Source organism: Gobio gobio, assembly GCF_949357685.1.
Source record: "Gobio gobio genome assembly, chromosome: 7".
Taxonomy (NCBI): Eukaryota; Metazoa; Chordata; class Actinopteri; order Cypriniformes; family Gobionidae; genus Gobio; species Gobio gobio.
The window spans coordinates 50585503-50605109 of record NC_137103.1 but is presented as its reverse complement, the minus strand read 5'-3'; the positions used below and the strand labels follow the sequence as shown (position 1 = coordinate 50605109).

Here is a 19607-nt window from a genome sequence, read left to right as displayed (position 1 = left end):
TTCAACTCGTTTTTTAAAGTCAGTTTAATGTCATTATCCAAGTTGATTGTACATAAAAAAAATAAGGCAGCTACTTTTTATTCTTTCTTATTTATTTATTTACAGTGAACGCTTACCACCAAAATCACCCTTAAGAAAAATGGTCAACACTTCATTTTAGTCCCTTTTACACATTTTACTATATGTAGTTACTATAGTAATAAAAGTCAATTATGCATAGTTACATGCAATTAATCCTGAACCAAACCTAAACCCTAATTAGAATCCTACAGAATCACTATGTAAGTGTATAATAACACCTAAAAATAAAGTGTAACCGAGAAATATTAGTGAGAAATAACTTCAATATATTGTATTTTACCTGACCTTTGCACTGCTACTGACACATTTTCTACCAGCTGCCTTGGATTCCAGTCTGCCAGAAAAGTAAACTCTGGCTGAATCCGAAATTGCCCCATAAACCCTCATTCACTATTCCCTACGTCCACTAATACACTTGAAAGACTGAATGAAAACGAGTGAGTGAATTCGGACAGCCGTTGTGTGTACATCGGCTGGGATAGAATAAGTGCACTCAATAACGTCCACTATGTTTTCGGACACCACTACAAATGGCTGTCCCCTCAAATAGTGGGGCGATTTCGGATTCAGCCTCTGTTTTCTGATCCTTCAGCGCCCCCTGCAGGAACAACACGGGACACTTGTTACATAACAGCAGACTATTATACTTCAGTTTTAATCGGTGTCAGTTACAAAGCGGCCAGGAAGAACAAGCACATTCCCTCACTACTGAGACAACAAAAAACAGACATCTTAGAAAGCTGACTTCTAAAGAAACGGTGAGTAGCATATACGGGTTTTATACAGCATATAACAGTTACAGTTTTAGTGCTTTTTTTTTTTTTTTTTCTGTCAGGGCATTTTCGAGTAACGTTAGCCTAAAACCACACATTTTTTAAATGAAATTTCGATGTTGCCTTAGTTGCTTCGTTTTATTCTTTTTTTAGTATGCTAGAACAGCACAATGCAAAAGTTATGTATCGTTTTTGACATCGCGCTGATTTGCACGGTGAGGTGAAGTCCGACTCGTTTTCGGGAATCGGTTCTTTTAAACAGTTCATTTTGGTTCAAAATAAACTGAGCGGCTCTTTTACGTCAATACGCACGTGGTTTTAATAAAGCTAACCTAAGGTAGGTTAAATAAATAAAAGTAGATATTACGTTTTTTATTATTATAATTTTTTTGTAATGTTATGTCTCACAAGGTTTAATTTGTTGCAGCCACGATTCCGCTCATGAAAAAATATTTCGAATCATCAAATCTCATTTGTATTAATTTAATCAAAATAAAAGTGTGTTTACATAATACAACACTCATACATTTACGTCTTCCAAATTAATTTTTTTACAAGCTATAGCCTAATTAACGTTACTTTTATTAAAACCAACTCTATTTCGTATGTGAGTTGATAAAATGGTCAAGTCGTAACTTAGTAGGCTAGTAGAAGTATTTTCATTTAATTTCTTATTGATTGAACTTACTTTCCGTCACATCACTTTAATCCTCGGCTCACCCCAAATCTTCTTAGTATTCAAAATCAAAGTACTTTCTTTCATTTTATATTGTTGAAGTTTTTTTCTCAGTTCACTCGACGTTTCTCGGCTAATTTCAAATCGGACATGTTTGAACTAAACATATAAATGAATTGTTCAGAACTGCTCCGAATGATTCAGCCCGATTAGTGAACGAATCATTTAAACCGGCTTGAATAAACCGATTCAACTGATTCTTTGACCATATCCGAATCAAAAGAACGATTTGACAGTCGTTCCACTTTTCGCAATCAGCCACTTGAATAAAGATAACCTAAGGTAGTAAATAAAAGAAAATCTAAGCATAAATTACGTTTTTTTTTCTCTTCAAATTACATTTCTTGTCATTTCATGTCCCACAGTTCAGTTTGTTCCAGCCACGATTCCGCTCATAAAACATGTAATTTCGAATCTAAATCATTTGGTTTTACAATAAACAGCACTAATGTACACCTACATCTTTCGAATAAACATTATGACAAGTTATAATTAAATTAATGTACTAAAACCAACTATATTAAGTTGTTCATTGATAACTAAACATAATAACATGTAATAACTGCACATAATGTAAAAACTGCACATAATGTAATAAGTACAGTATTACATTATTATTGAAATAATTTTTTTTATCAAAATGTAATAAAATCTTGAGCTCATAATGTAATAAAAAATTACATTACGAGAAAATTCTTATTTTATAAACTTAACAAAAACATGTCATATTTTCATTATTGCAGTAGCTTTTAAAACATAAAAAAAATGTATTCCCTTACAGTACATTTTTAAAAATCTAAAGCCAGTCTTGCTACCTGCGAAATGCAACAGATTTAAATATTCATGCTATTATTATCATTATTATTATTATTAAACGGTGAAAAAAAATCTATGGTATTTTTTAAATGTGCTGTAAATAAATACCAATGCTTTATGTTCAATAAACATATAATAATAATAATAATAGCATGAATATTTAAATGTTGAATTTCGCAGGTAGCTTAAGACTGGCTTTAGATTTTTAAAAATGTACTGTAGGGAATACAAATTTTTATGTAAAACTATTACAATAATGTAATTATGATATGTTTTTGGTGAGTTTATAATGTAATCATTTTCTCATAATGTGAAAATCACATTATGAGCTCAAGATATTATTACATTTTGAGAAAATTATTACATTATGAACACTTAATTTATAATAAAAATGTAATACTTATTACATTATGTGCAGTTTTTACATTATGAGTTGCTACAACGTATCCTTGTAGTATTATTATTCCTTTATTTATCATATACTGCCAATTATCTTTATTTAAAATGTATCTTTTGTTTTATTGCACTTTTGCAAAATCTTCAAACAGTTTTGCAGTGGCTTACAATCATATGAGTTAATGTTTCACTAGGTCATGTACTTTATGAGTGGAGCTTTGACCAAATGTGCGCTCTCTCACCTTTATGTTGTTGATGTTGGGGGTGTTGCATGAATTTGAATCCTCTTTTCTTATGAAAATTTAATTTTCTTTTGCAGACATGTTCCTGTACGTTGTTGGTCTCATAGTCTTGCTCTATGTCTATCGATGGTTCAGAGAACTGGGAAGAGTTCCCAACAAATCGGAGAAGTTTGTGTATATCACAGGCTGTGACACGGGTTTTGGGAATCTCTTGGCCAGACACCTGGACACAAAGGGTTTCCGTGTCATCGCTGGCTGCTACACGGAGAAGGGAGAGGTTGAGCTGAAGAAGGCCTGCTCCGACAAACTCACAGCGCTGCATTTGGATGTCACTGATAATGACAGCATTAAAAAAGTCTCCGAGACCATTAAAACCCTGGTGGGCCAGAAAGGTAAGTCACAGAAACAGATGGTACTTTACTCACACTTTGCCCTCTGTTAGTTCTGAAATCTTGTGAGACATTTTTGTTGTTGAGAGCTGTAAAAAAAATTAAAATACATAATTAGATGTTATTAACAGAGCTATGTGCAATTCAGAATTCAATTGAGAATGAATTTGAAATGTGTGTGTGTGTGTGTGTGTGTGTGTGTTTTGATATATATACACACTTGATTTTAAGGTGTCTTTGTTACACTGCAATTAAACATTTAAGTACTGACATGTACTTACTATAGGGTTAGGATTAGGGTTTGGTTTAGTTGCATATAATTATGCATAATATATAGTTTACTATAGTAACTACATGTATTATGTAACCATGACACTGTAAAATAAAGTGTTATATATGAGGTAAATAAAGTTTTTTATATATACACCGATTAGGCATAACATTATGACATGTGAAGTGAATTACACTGATTATCTCTTCATCACTGCTCCTGTTAGTGGGTGGGATATATTAGGCAGCAAGTGAACATTTTGTCCTCAAAGTTGATGTGTTAGAAGCAGGAAAAATGGGCAAGCGTAAGGATTTTAGTGAGTTTGACAAGGGCCAAATTGTGATGGCTAGACGACTGGGTCAGAGCATCTCCAAAACTGCAGCTCTTGTGGGGTGTTCCCGGTCTGCAGTGGTCAGTGTCTATCAAAAGTGCTCCAATTAAGGAACAGTGGTGAACCGGCGACAGGGTCATGGGCGGCCAAGGCTCATTGACTCACGTGGGGAGCGAAGGCTGGTCCATGTCTGATCAAACAGACGAGCTACTGGAGCTCAAATTGCTCAAGAAGTTAATGCTGGTTCTGATAGAAAGGTGTCAGAACACACAGTGCATCACAGTTTGTTGCGTATGGTTTACGGAGGGAAATTAGCTTTGTGCTAAATCCGGTGTATTTACGTAAATTTATTTCCTCAATATGCATTGTCCCATCCAAATAAATAAATAAATGAAAAAAAAAAATAGTCGCAGACCAGTCAGGGTGCCGCCGACCACAAGGCAAAAATGGTTCAGGAATGGTTTGAGAAGCACAACAATGAGTTTGAGGTGTTGACTTGGCCTCTAAATTCCAAGTCATAATGTTATGCCTCTATATATATATATATATATATATATATGCCTGACAAAGACCTATCGGTTGAAATGTTGCAATGCAATAAATTGGAGCAGTTTAATCAGTGTGCAGACATCACATTTGTGTTTTGCTTCAGTGATTTCGTTTGTCCTGCACCTGAGCCCTGTTTGGGTTTGAGGATGTGCACACCTTCTTTGTATATATAATGCATTTATTTTGACAAATTAAATATCAAATTAATTAACTAATCGATATCTAATCTAATGAACTATTTAATTAAATATCAGTAATAATCAGTCAAAATAAATGCTTCAATTTAATTCATTATTCATGTTCTGTTTCATGTCTTGTTATTGGACTAATGAAATGTCTAATATTATTATAATAGTTATTGGTCGAGTAGTTTCTTCACATGACTTTCACATGACACTTCCTGTCACCAGGAAGCTGTATTTAGCAATCTCTTGTAATGAAAGAAAACGGATGTATTTTGTAATTTGTTCTGTGTGTGTGTGTGTGCGTGTGTTTTTTCAGGTCTGTGGGCCGTGGTCAACAACGCTGGTATCTCTTTCCCAACTGCACCCAATGACTGGCTGGATATTGAGGACTTCAAACAAATGATCAATGTCAATCTGATCGGGGTTGTTGCCGTTACTCTGAGTGTGTTACCGCTCATTAAGAAAGCCAAGGGCAGAGTGGTCAATGTGGCCAGTGTGTTCGGACGGATTAGTACCCTGGGAGGGGCGTACTGCATTACTAAGTATGGAGTAGAAGCTTTTAATGACAGTCTAAGGTTAGTATGTCCAGTAACCACTGAATGATTCTTCTGAAGACAAAAACTGATCAAAAGAATTCAGATTCAAAGCATTTCTCAGATACAAGCCTGTGTAATATGTGGGTGTGGCCTGTGGTCAAACATAAAACATTCTGCAATTATCATAACTCTGCAACCATTCGATTGAGAAATTCTGCAATTGCAAACATATCCCCAAAATATCAGATAAGACTGCACATATAAGCACCAGCAGCCAGTCAAAATTCAGCAGCTGATAACTTGTACTGTGAATGGCCAGTCATGATAAAAGATGGAAGATTTGTGCAAGGTGTCTGCAGGCAGTGTAGCGCTGTATGTGAGATCTGACCACAAGAGGCCACTATAATGAGTATATTCACACTCTTGTTTATATCAGGAACCATTCAGGGGGGTTTCCCAAAGCCAACTATTGTGGCATAATTGCTTGTATAGTTGGCTAACGATGCTTTTGGGAAACACACCCCAAACTAGGATCTTAGTTCCTCTTAAGCCTGAATCCTTGAGTTTTTCTATATTGAGAGTGCAAAACACAGGGAACTAGACTATCTTGACATACTTGCAAAATCTCATTAACAGTGGAATAATCAGTGTTATTTTAGTATTATTTATATACAATTATTTTATATATGTTTAACATTGAATAATTGTTTTACTTTTAACATTTAATAGCTTTAATTAACTTGTTGTTTTAGTTAGGGATGTCCCGATCAGGTTTTTTTGCCCTCGAGTCCGAGTCATTTGATTTTGAGTATCTACCGATACCGAGTCCCGATCCGATACTTCTATAATACATAAAAAAAGAATAAAGAAGAGTGAAAAAACAGATCCAGGATGTTCCTTATTTTTTATGTAATTCACCTTATTTAACCAATAGCGTCTCTGCAACAAAGTTGAGTCAAAATGGTCAAACTCTGTGCCACTGCATAACTATAGATGTGTTAAAAAATAATGAGAATATATATACAAATATATATACATATATATATATAGTCCTGATCGGGAGGTAACGTCCGATTCCGATTGAGTCTGAAACCACATGATCGGATCTGGACATCCCTAGTTTTAGTAATTTTAGTACTACAACTTTTTATTTTTCAATTAGTTGCCAGGGCAATTTTTGGTTATGTTTTTCTCACACACACACACACACACACACACACACACACACACACACACACACACACACACACACACACACACACACACACACACACACACACACACACACACACACACACACACACACACACACACACACACACACACACACACACACACACACACACACACACACACACACACACACACACACACACACACACACACACACACACACACACACACACACACACACTTGTTAGTTTAGGGTTCAATTTTCACTATTAACCGTTTATTAGTACTTATAAAGCACATATTAATGCCTTATTCTGCATGACCATATTATACATCCCTTATTCCTACTCAATACCTAAACTTAACAACTACCTTACTTACTATTTATAAGCAGTAATTAGGAGTTTACTGAGGCAAAAGTCATAGTTGATAGTTAATATTGAGAATTGGACCCTAATCTAAAGTGTGGCCAGATACATATTTAACCTTCAGCTTTATTTCAATTACTGAAAACAACTTTTAACAGTTTAGTTAAACACTGGGAATCACTTCATAAAATTCTGTTATATGTGCAAGTTAAACTTTAGGTCAGTTGAACCAACACTATTCCCAGAATTTATTATTATTGTAGTTATGCCGCTGTGACTTTATTCAATGTGTTTTTCTTTGTTCTGCAGGAGGAACATGGCACCGTTTGGAGTGAAGGTTTTATGCATTGAGCCTGGATTCTTCAAAACAAGCGTTACTGACGGCAGTATCTTTGAGAGTCATATTCAGAGATTATGGAACAAGTTGCCTCAGGAGGTGAAGGATGAGTACGGCAGTGATTTCATAGACAAAAGTGAGTTCAAATCCAATAACCAGTTTCAAATCGGAGCAAATAAAGGTCACACTCTCTAGTTACTAGTTATAAAAGTTACTGTATAACTAGTAATTGTGTTTTTATAGCAAAGCTGGTGATTAAGGAGAAGATTGAGAAGATTGTTGATCCAGATCTGATGAAGGTGGTGAGCTGTATGGAGCATGCTGTGGCTGCGGTCCATCCTCGTACCAGATATTCTCCAGGATGGGATGCCAAGTTCTTCTGGCTGCCTCTCTCCTACATGCCAACCTTCATCTCGGACGCTTTCGTCTTAAAAAATGCTGTTAAACCCAAAGTTTCAGTTCTGTAAGCACAAACAGCTACACTCATGCAGTGCACTGAGACAAGACTTAACACTTTAAATTGTACAAATATATATACATTAATTAATACTTAATTTTTACAATATTGCTTTTAAATAAAAAAACTAATTTTTAAAATGTTTTCTCTAACATTTGTGTTCTGATTTTGATTTTTCATTAAGGATTTGCTAGAGGACTTGCTAGAAAGAAATGTTTCTTCTTATAGTTTTACAGCATTTCAAAAGTCTTATCCCAGTGTAAATATCCTCTCATCTCCAAAATAAAACTTTCTTCAGCAAATATGAAACCAGTGAAATGATTATGTGTAACCTGTCCAACTTTACACAAAACGGGCAGGATTCGAATCGGCGTGTGAGGCGGGCATGCTAACAAGGACGCTAAAGACTGCAGCTGCTAGTGTCAGTCGCTGGTAAGTTGAGGCAAGGGGAGTGAGGTTTACACCCCCATAAACTTCATTCCCATCTGGGTCACGGCACCAAATGTAACCAGTCTTACCTGACCCGCTCAGAGTGGGATTCAAAACGGGGTCTCCGGCGTGGGAGACGAGCGTGCTAACAAGGACGCTAGCATCAGTAACTAGCGCCCCACTTGAGGCCAGGTGAGTGAGGTTTATGCACAGCTCTTACTGGCCTACGTCCGTTACACTCACCCCCCTAAACCTCACTCCCACCCGGGTCACGGCACCAATTCTGACCGGTCCTACTTGACCAACTCAGAGTGGGATTCAAAACGGGGTCTCCGGCGAAGGAGGCGGGCGTGCTAACAGACATACTACATTCGCCATGTTGCCATTATCATGTGACCGTCAGTTGCGTCGTTTCACTGTCATTTACAAATCCTCTCCTGTGGCCTCATGGGATAGTAGAGTCCCATATGAATCATATGCATACTTCAAAACCGCACAGGAAATAGTAGGCCATCAGAGTACATTTTGCCTACTCTTTTATGAGTACTGTGAATTCAGACCATAGACCGTAAAAAAATATGGACGGCTCGACTTCATTGGCTTCCGCTGAAGTAACTGAAGGTCTGAATATGGTGCTGACATCTTGCGCAGATTTGGGACTGAGTCTGCGCAGTAGAGAGCAGGAAATAGAGCCGCGATATCAAAAGCCCGCCCACACTCTCACAGATGAAGAAAAAATCATTATGACGGTCTGAAATAATCAGTTATGGAAATGTAGAAATTGGCCATCTTGAGACAAACTGTCTCAAACAAGTCATGTTTACACACAAACTAGGGATGCACCGAAATGAAAATTCTTGGCCGAAACCGAAAACCGAAAAAGAGGAAACCAAGGCCGAAAACCCAAAACCGAAACACCGAAATAAATTATGCCAATTATTAGTACCATTGCATTTATGGCTATGACTGTTTACTAACTTTACTAAAATCAAGGCATTGTAATTGCATAAATTAATATTAAAGTTTCAAAGAATAAATCAATTACAAATTATGCCAATATTTATTTAGCACATTGCAACAATGCACAGTATAAAATAAAATTCAAACTAAAATGTTTAACTTGACCCCACTCATTTGTACATTAAATAATAATGTACAGGTCTACAGAAAGGTTTTAAAATTAAAAGTTCTCTCATAAAAACAAAGTACATTTAGGTCTAGTGCATTTAAAAATTTTCTCTGTAGGACTACTACAAGAAAGTGCGTTCTGAACAAGTGAAACTGCTTAAAGATAAAACAATTTTCTCTGTAGGCCTTCAACATAATAGTGTATCAAAGCAAAGACTGCCATAGCCCATATGTTAACTGTAGAATAGGGGTGTAGCGACACACAAAACTGACGGTTCAGGACAACAGTTTTACAAAATGACTTTATTTATTTTTATTGGTTTACTGAAAAAAAAAAGTATCTGTCCTTAAATGAATTAAATTATAACTAAAAGTGTATTGAAGATATTGCTGTAAACTATATGGGGAGCCCTTACTTGCACATTAATATTAAAGGTTAACAACAGAGCCCAAACTATTAGCCGTAATTCAGTTGCTATTTATTTTTAGGTCTAATAATCAACACTCAAATAACATAGTACGCAAACATGTAAACTTCACATAAGGCAGTTTTTGCAATAACTAATAATCTAATAATAAAATAGTTTTTTCTCCAATTCGTTGTTGAAATATAATCATTTATACACAGTGTCTGTCATTTTCATGAAAGGTTTATTTAAACATACAGGAGATAATCAAGATCTCATTAACAGGTTAAGTAGAATATAATGAATATAACGGCTAATATAGGTCATATATTTAGTGAAAGAGTTGATTTACTCTAGTGAATAAAATTCTGTGGACACTGAATGACTGCCTGAGGTAAATGTGATGCTAAAGTTACATGACATTGTTTAGGCTAGTTTACAAGCAGTTATATTGACGTCTTTTCGCTGCTGAAACACTGATTCAGCGATTACACCACATATGATACGTGACAGTAAGTGTTAATGTATCCTCAACATACCTTAGATGTTTATTCTTAAGGAAGAGATGATCGATCGCGCTCACAGATATTCGCGTTCACGCGCGCGCGCCGCGGCTTGAACTGTGATGTGATCAGTGATGCCACATTAAAGAGCGTCAAAACGCCATTTATCGTTTGAATTTCGTGATACATGTTGATCGATGTTTGTGTGGGAACTCACAGTGAAGTCTGTTCCTCTTCTCATCGAGAACATGAGCTCTGGCTGTCAGTGCTTATGCATGGAGCTGACGTGGGTGTTTCTCAAATATACTGCTTCAGACAAGCACGTGCAGGTCGCGGTTTCTGTTTGCGTCATCACAACATTTCGGCCGTGTTGTTTCGGTGATAAAAGTCTTTCGGCCGAAAACCGAAAATGCACTTTTGGGCCATTTTCGGCCGAAAATTTTCGGTGGCCGAATATTCGGTGCATCCCTAACACAAACGCCTCTGCACTTGCTCCTGATTTCTCTCAACATGGGGGCAGGAGAGCTCAGTCAATGAATGGGAAAATTAAGTAAGTTGTGTTACTTATTTGAACAGTCCGATTACTTAACTCGTATTACTTGTTATGAGTCCCCCCCCCCCCGACCACAGGTACAGTGTAGCATGACTACACAAATCAAAGTTTGAATGTTTAGAAGCTAAACGAGGCCAGAGTTTAATTGCACAATCTTGGTGATGTTTGCTGAGTGTGGTGTACACGTTCACAAGAGACCTTTGACCCTGCAGTCAGTTTGCGGCCCCTGAGCTCTTCAGTGGGATCAGGACAGGAGTGAAGAAACAAAAGATCTTCTAGTTTTCACACTGAAGGAGTGACGACTGCACTAGTCATGGTACGTCAGTCTATATTCGGAGCACAATCCCATAATGTGTCTTTATTTCATAAATGTAAACAACTTGGCAGGGATTAATGCGTGCATGCTTTGATAATTAATATTTCTGTGTTCAATGCTATAATTGATTTGTGCAATAAATAATTGAACTATGAGGGAACATAGTTGAGATGCCACCTAGTGGCTTTTTGAATGATTTGTCTACTATTACATGTTTTTATTTAGCATTTTAAACTGTTTAGATTATGTTTCATTTATAAAATGAATGGTCATGAAATGCTTTGAAATAAAAATGTGAGAAATGGAAATCGACTTTTTTATAGATAGTTTTGCTTTTTTTAAAGCAAAACATCTAGAAAAAAGTCGATTTCCATTTCTCACATTTTTATTTCAAAGCATTTCATGACCATTCATTTTATAAATTATTGGCTAGATGTTAATTTGTTAGATTCACTATATATAAATAAATATATATATATATATAAAATTAAAATGTATATAATATATGTGTGTGTACTGTGTATAATTATTATGTATATATTTAAGAAAAGTATTTTATTTTTATGTTTAAAATATTTATATAAGATAAATTATATATATATAGTATATACATGCAAATATTTATTAAATGTATTTATATATACATAATAATGATACCCACACATAAACCTTTATTATTAATATGATTAATCGCATTGCCCAGCACTTATAACAAATATTTCTGACATTAACTAATTGATTAATGAAAGTATCAATTGCCAATGTCACAAGTTTTATTAGCAACAATGCAATTTCATCCATTAGGGTAAGAAAAAAATAAATGTATGACCCATTAACTTTGTTTCATAGTCAAAAACTTGTGGGAAACGCCTAGCCTAGGCTACTATAGTAAATATTTTCTAGTTATGTTATTATTGGCCAGATGTTAATTTGTTAGATTCAGTATTTCTCAGTGTAGTGTTTTTGTTCACTACTATGTGTAATAATTTAGTAATTGGGGGAAAAAAATGTTGCTCGTCAAATAAAATGAAAATCAGCTAATAGTAACCAACAGTTGGAAAGGATAGTGTGTAGTATTCAGCACAGGTTCACCCATCTTCTCCACCGCAGGTGTTCTTCAGCGCTGACCCGCTGTGGTGCTGGCTTTCACTGGGCGCTGTAGCGCTCGTCGCCGCGGCGGTCTGGTTCTTCAGAGACTCCGGTCACATCTCCGGCATCCACGAGAAACACGTCCTGGTGACGGGCTGCGATAGCGGCTTCGGAAACCTCGCGGCGCTGCAGCTCGACCGGCGGGGGTTTCGTGTACTCGCCGCGTGTCTCACCGAACCTGGTGCCTCCAGACTGCGCGCGGCGGCCTCCCCCAGACTGAAGACGCTTCTGCTCAATGTTACCGACAGCGCGAGCATCCAGCGGGCGCTGGAGCGCGTGCGCAGCGAGACCGGGGAGAGAGGTGAGACGGACAGTTTGGCGGGGGATAGATAGTGTGCCAGCTCGAGTCAAGCACAGCCAGAGATAAAGCCGAGATACAGGCACTTTGACGACCACACAGCCCTCAGACCAACTCATAAATCTGCAACTCCTGGACAAGTGCTTTTAGTTGACCTGGAGGAGCATCTTCAGCGAAATGCCATTCTCATACCAAAGCTGCATCATTTATTAGCTTTCCTCATAGTGCACCTGACATTTGCTCACTTTAGTGACCTTTGACCTAAATTGTGTGGTTTGCATGTACACAACTTTTTTTATTTATTGAACTTTTACAATTGGATAAAGATTCATACATCCCCTAACTTGCACTATTATAGAGTGTAATACAAAGTAGGCCTATGTCAAGATAGACCTATATGTTGTATCATTAAAGGATTAGTTCACTTTTAAATAAACTTTTGCTGATTATTTACTCACCCCCATGTCTTCCAAGATGTCCATGTCTTTCTTTCTGCAGTCGAAAAGAAATTAAGGTTTTGGATGAAAACATTCCAGGGGTTTCCTCCATATAATGCACTTCAATGGGCCCCAAACGGTTCAAGGTCCAAATGACAATTTCAGCACAGCTTCAAAGGGCTTTAAACGATACCAGACGATGAATAAGGGTCTTATCTAGCGAAACGATCAGTTTCTGCGAGAAACCGAGCAGTATTTATGCTATCATTTTACCTCTCAACAGACGAACGCGATCATCTCTGAGCTCAGCCATTACTTCCGCCAAGTGAGGTCAAATACGATCGTGGTCATAGATATATAGATCGTAGATGCCTCATTCTACTGATCCGTGCAGGTGCCAATGAGGCATCTACGTATACATCTATGACCACAATCGTATTTGACCACACTTGGCGGAAGTAATGGCTGAGCTCAGAGATGATCACGTTCGTCTGATAAGAGGTAAAATAATAGCATAAATACTGCTCGGTTTCTCGCAGAAACTGATCGTTTCGCTAGATAAGACCCTTATTCATCGTCTGGTATCGTTTAAAGCCCTTTGAAGCTGTGCTGAAACTGTCATTTGGACCTTGAACCGTTTGGGGCCCATTGAAGTGCATTATATGGAGGAAACCCCTGGAATGTTTTCATCCAAAACCTTCATTTCTTTTCGACTGCAGAAAGAAAGACATGGACATCTTGGAAGACATGGGGGCGAGTAAATAATCAGCAAAAGTTTATTTAAAAGTTAACTAATCCTTTAAGATTGAAAAATATAATATTTACATTATCTACACAACACTAGATTTTTTTAAAGCTTCTTCTTTCTTGCATCAGGTCTGTGGGGTTTAGTCAACAACGCTGGCATCTCGGTCCCCATCGGCCCCACAGATTGGCTGCAGCTGGAGGACTTTATGAAGGTCCTGGACGTAAACCTCATCGGCCTCATCGAGGTGACGCTGAAGTTCCTTCCTCTGCTGAAGAAGGCCCAGGGTCGGGTGGTGAACGTGGCCAGCATACTGGGCAGACTCTCACTCATCGGGGGAGGATATTGTCTCTCTAAATGGGGTGTGGAGGCGTTCTCTGATAGCTTGAGGTATGTTGAGACTGCTAAACTTTGAGACATGCCAACAAGACCTTATAATGTATTGCACTTTATCACACAGATACTGACTGGTTTTCGGACCCCCCAATACAGTAAAACTGCACATTTATATCCAGCAGCCATATCAACCTGTAGCCCAAGACTGGTTTCCCACTGAAGCTAAGCAGGGTTGAGCCTGGTCAGTACCTGGATGGGAGACCTCCTGGGAAAACCAGGTAGCTGCTGGTAGAAGTGTTAGTGAGGCCAGCAGGGGGCGCTCACCCTGTGGTCTGTGTGGGTCCTAACGCCTCAGTATACTGGTGGGGACACTATGCTGTAACAAGCACCGTCCTTCAGATGAGACGTTAAACCGAGGTCCTGACTCTGTGGTCATTAAAAATCCAAGGATGTCCTTCAGAAAAATAGTAGGGTTGTAACCCGGGCATCCTGGCCAAATTTGCCCATTGGCCTCTGTCCATCATGGCCTCCTAATAATCCCCATATACCAATTGGCTTCATTACTCTGTCTCCTCTCCACCAATAAGCTGGTGTGTGGTGGGCGTTCTGGAGCAATATGGCTGCTGTCGGATCATCCAGGTGGTGCTGCACATTGGTGGTGGTTGAGTAGACCCCCCCCCCCCCCCCCTTCCATGTAAAGTGCTTTGAGGACCCAGAAAAGCGCTATATAAATGCAACAAATTAATAATTATTATTATTATTTTAGAGTGGCCTTTTATTGTGGCCAGCCTAAGGCACACCTGTGCAATAATCATGCGGTCTAATCAGCATCTTGATATGCCACACCTGATGGGTGGATGGATTATCTCGGCAAAGGAGAAGTGCTCACTAACACCGATTTAGACAGATTTGTGAACAATATTTGAGAGAAATAGGCCTTTTCCAGCTCATGAAAAATGGAGGCAAAAACAAAAGCATTGTGTTTATAATTTTGTTCAGTGTATATAGCCAACAAGACAATAAATTCATCTGATTTTATTCAAAAGAAAGCCAACAAAATCAATTTCTAATTGGCCAAAAAAGTACAGATGTTGCAGATCATAGCTTAAAGGGATAGTTCACCCAAAAATGAAAATTCTGTCTTCATTTACTCACTCTCAAGTTGTTCCAAACCTGTATGAGTTTCTTTGTTCTGCTGAACAGAAAAGAAGATATTTAGAAGAATGTTTGTAACCAAGCAGAGAGAGCAACCATTGACTACCATAGTAGGGAAAAATACTATGGTAGTCAATGGTTGCTCTCTCTGCTTGGTTACAAACATTCTTCTAAATATCTTCTTTTCTGTTCAGCAGAACAAAGAAACTCATACAGGTTTGGAACAACTTGAGGGTGAGTAAATGAAGTAGTTCATTTTTGGGTGAACTATCCCTTTAAATGCATTTGTTTCTTCAATAAATATGTATTTATGTATGTATTTATTACAAATATAAAAAATATTATATTGCAAACCATTAAAATCATCTGACTTCTTAAAAACAGCAAACAAAATTAATTTCTAATTGACCACAACAACTGTGGGGATTGGTCCTTGTGAGACTCACATCAGTCGCCATAAGAACGTCTTTCTGAGGTTAACCTTGACAGATTTTGGCTGACCTTTATTTCAGCTTCATTGAGATTTGAATCTTTACTTCCATGTATAATAATGTCTCTAAAATCTGTTTTCAGGAGGGATATGATGCACTTTGGAATGAAGGTAAGTATCATTGAACCAGGCTTCTTTAAAACACAAGTAACAGATTTGAGCCTCATTGAAGATGACCTGAAGAAACGGTGGAACAACCTCCCAGCAGAGGTCAGGAGAACCTACGGAGACTCATACCTGCAGGACTGTGAGTGCTTGAGATGGGATATCAATGACGATTTTATTCGATATAGTAGGCTACTTTATATTTTGGACATCGTTATGCACAGTTAAAGGAATAGTTCATGCAAACATTCACACAAACTGTGCTCATCCAACCAAACATCTGACACTTGACTCACGACTGATTTAAAGGGTTAGTTCACCCAAAAATGAAAATTCTGTCATTAATGACTTCCCCTCATGTCGTTCGACACCCGTCAGACCTCCGTTCATCTTCGGAACAGAAATGAAGATATTTTAGTTGAAATCTGATGGCTCTGAAAGGCCTCCATTGGCACAATGGCACGGTTCACTCTCAAGACCCTTAAAAGGTACTAAAGACGTCGTTACAAAGTCCATCTCACTACAGTGGTTCTAAAATAACTTTATAAATCGGCGAGAATAGTTTTTGTGCGCAAAAAAACCCTAAATAACGACTTACATAGTGATGACGATTTCAAAACACGGCCTCATGAAGCTTCGAAGCGTTATGAATCAGTGAGTCGAATCATGATTTGGATCGCGTGTCAAACCGCCAAACTGCTGAAATTTGGCGATTCAAACTGCTGATTCGACTCGCTGATTCATAACGCTTCGAAGCTTCATGATGCCGTGTTTTGAAATCGTCATCACTAAAAAAAAAAAAAATCCTTGATTATGATTAAGACGTTGTTACAAAGTCCATCTCACTACAGTGGTTCTACAATAATTTTATGAAGCGACGAGAATAGTTTTTGTGCGCAAAAAAAGGTAACACTTTATTTCGATAGTCCACTTTAGACATTCTGCTAACTATAAGTAACTTTGCAACTACATGTCAACTAACTGTCATTCGAGTATTTGTAGACTGTCTGGTTAATATTTACTAAAACTTTATTTTGTTGGTCCCCCAACAGACATTCTACTGACTATAAGTAACTTGGCAACTACAATTCAACTTATTCTACTAACTCGAACCCTAACACCTAACCATAACCTACCAGTCAACTGACAGTCAACTAATACTCTAATGACAGTTAGTTGACATGTAGCTACAATAAGTTACTTATAGTTAGTAGAATGTTTAAAGTGGACTATCGAAATAAAGTGTAACCCAAAAAAAACTTAAATAACGACTTATATAGTGATGACCGATTTCAAAAAACAGCATCATGAAGCTTTGAAGCGTTATGAATCAGCGAGTCGATTCATGTTTCGGATTGCGTGTCAAACTGCTGAAAAACAATGACTTGGCGATCCAAACCGCTTAATCGACTCACTGATTCATAACGCTTCGAAGCTTCATGATGCTATTTTTTGAAATCGGTCAACACACCGGGAAACAACTTTGCGCGGTCTTTTGCTGTTATTTTTGTTGGCAAATGGGAATTTGCGTGCTTCATCATGGTTTCACCGATATCTATGGTTTCACCACAGGGTTTGCAGCTTTTCGATGACGCTCACGTCGGGTAATTACGTCACTTCAAAACGTTCCCATGGCAATAGGGGGAAATGGCGGCTCTTGTGTGAAGTAAACAAACATTTTTCAACTTTCTGCTAATATATATGACTTTTTTCCAACGAAAATGCGGGGATTATGAAATCATGCTAGCCACGCATATTTTGCACGCGGAAATAGGCAATTTACGCAGCGAAAGTGCGGCGTATCTGAAAAAATGCGGCTCCCGCATAAACATGCGGACTTTGGCTGATTATGCATTAAATCATGCGATCGCATAATCACGTTTTTCTGGAGGGACTGAATAGTTAGATTTAGGTGTGTACATGTCTACAATGCACTTTGATAATGCGACTAAAATAGGCATACTCCACGTCTTAATTAGATTTTTGTCTAATTCGAGTATGGTTTTAACCGGATTAAGGTAATTAGAAATCACTGTTTACATGGTAGTTTCTTAATCAGAGTATGGTCTTAATCAGATTAATATCGGAGTATTGTTGTCCATGTAAACGTACTGACTGATACTTTTCATGATTTAATGAGTTACTCAGCCATCTTCCATAGATGGAAACATTTTGGGAAAGAGTCTCGTGTGATGATGCTTTCATGTTGGTGTACCGACTGGAATAATGTGACATTTTTGCATTTCTCTTTATCTTGTTCTTTAGATATAAAGTTGCAGGAGCTCTCCATGAAGATTCTGGCAAGTAGTGACCTTTCCAAAGTGACGTCATGCATGCAGCACGCTCTTTCATCTCGTTCTCCCCGAACACGCTACGCCGCGGGCTGGGACGCCAAGTTTATCTGGATTCCCCTCTCGTACCTGCCTACTTGTGTAGCAGACGTCTTCATGAAGTTTCTAACGCCTTCTATCAAGGAGAACTGAACATACAACAGGCCACTACGGATCACATGTTGTAGCAAGAGCTGCACTATTAATCGTTAAAAGATCACGATTTTGATTCAAACACACGCAATCTCATTCCAAGATGACAGCGATAAGCCTGTGTCTATTGTAGCTTTGACAAAATCACACCAGTTATCATACAGTATAGGTATGAAACAGACTGTTTTGTATTATTTCTGTTACAAATATTCATATTAGCTCAGACATACTGGGATAAAGGTTTATGGATATAAACACTGAGGTCTACGGAAGTGATTAAAATAGAGCAAATTATATTTTGTTTAGTTGTCTGACTCAATTATGACTCAACTGCAACCTATTGCTATACTTTCAGCTCATCTTATTCAATCATGACTTTGTATGTCAATTTCAACATTATCAACAGAACAAAATTGAAGTTATTTAACTTTCCCTCTACCTAGTTTAAATACGCAGAAACACAAATGAGAATTGAGAGCTGCGACATAATGAAACATTTATGAATAACAAATAAATTGTGGTATTTTCCCTCACACAAAGCAATTTTATGGCTTCAAAAGACTTGGAATATTGTGTACAAGTAGTTATGGACTACATTTATGGTGATTTTTTACTTTTTTTAGAGGTTAACAGCCATGTCACCATCCAGTACATTACATGTTATTTTGTTTATTTGTCTTTTGAGAATTAAAAAATGTGATTCTTAATTTAACACGAATCCTATGATGATGATGAAGAAGTTGTGCATACTTACAAACACATGATGAACTGCAACATGTTCCGTCTCCATCTGCACTGGTACATGGACGTAAATTATTCCTTGAGGTGTGAGGACTTGCAATACCATCTGTGAGTCTGGATTGAGTTCTCAGGGGTTCTACCACATAGTCCGTGGTGGTGACAGTATTTGGGGTGCTGCAAAAACTTCTGAATGATCCTCAAGTCTGACTGCAAACAATGTTTATCTTTGTTAAAATCAATATAATGCATAAATACATTTAAGGAAACCCCAGGAATAAACAATAATATCTTGATTCACAGAGTCAACATTCTACTGGATACTAATAATGAACTGCACTATGTAACATCAGTTAATGCAATGTGAACAAATAATGAACAGCTGTATTTTTATTAACTAATGTTAGCAAAGATTAACAAATGTATTGCTCATGGTTAGTTATTATATTAACTAATCTTAACAAATTAATCTTATTGTAAAGTGTTACCACATAACGACCAAAAAATACTTTAAAGTTACTAAATAGAGTTACAACATTGTGAATAGTGTTATCTTTAATTTAGATAATAAATACAACATTGTGTAGTGTTAACAGAGCCTATAGGCTACTGACTTTATTACTTAAAAGCATTTTTAGGTCAAGTTATTTTAAGAAACATGACTGAACTAATTATTTTATGTTAGCTACGAAACA

At 37.4% G+C, this 19607-nt stretch overlaps 2 protein-coding genes across 2 annotated transcripts; both read left to right on the top strand.

Annotated features, from left to right (window-relative positions):
- The first annotated feature begins 683 nt into the window (after positions 1-683).
- On the top strand, positions 684-8946 carry dhrs9 (dehydrogenase/reductase (SDR family) member 9). Its single transcript, XM_079822238.1, has 5 exons — positions 684-839; positions 3122-3436; positions 5086-5344; positions 7156-7319; positions 7427-8946. Exons 2-5 carry the CDS (start codon positions 3124-3126, stop codon positions 7648-7650), a joined length of 960 nt encoding a protein of 319 aa, XP_079678364.1. The 5' UTR covers positions 684-839; positions 3122-3123; the 3' UTR covers positions 7651-8946.
- A 499-nt stretch (positions 8947-9445) lies between these two features.
- Positions 9446-19207, top strand: rdh1 (retinol dehydrogenase 1). Its single transcript, XM_079822237.1, has 5 exons — positions 9446-10976; positions 12087-12426; positions 13737-13995; positions 15670-15833; positions 17957-19207. Exons 1-5 carry the CDS (start codon positions 10974-10976, stop codon positions 18172-18174), a joined length of 984 nt encoding a protein of 327 aa, XP_079678363.1. The 5' UTR covers positions 9446-10973; the 3' UTR covers positions 18175-19207.
- Positions 19208-19607: the final 400 nt, after the last annotated feature.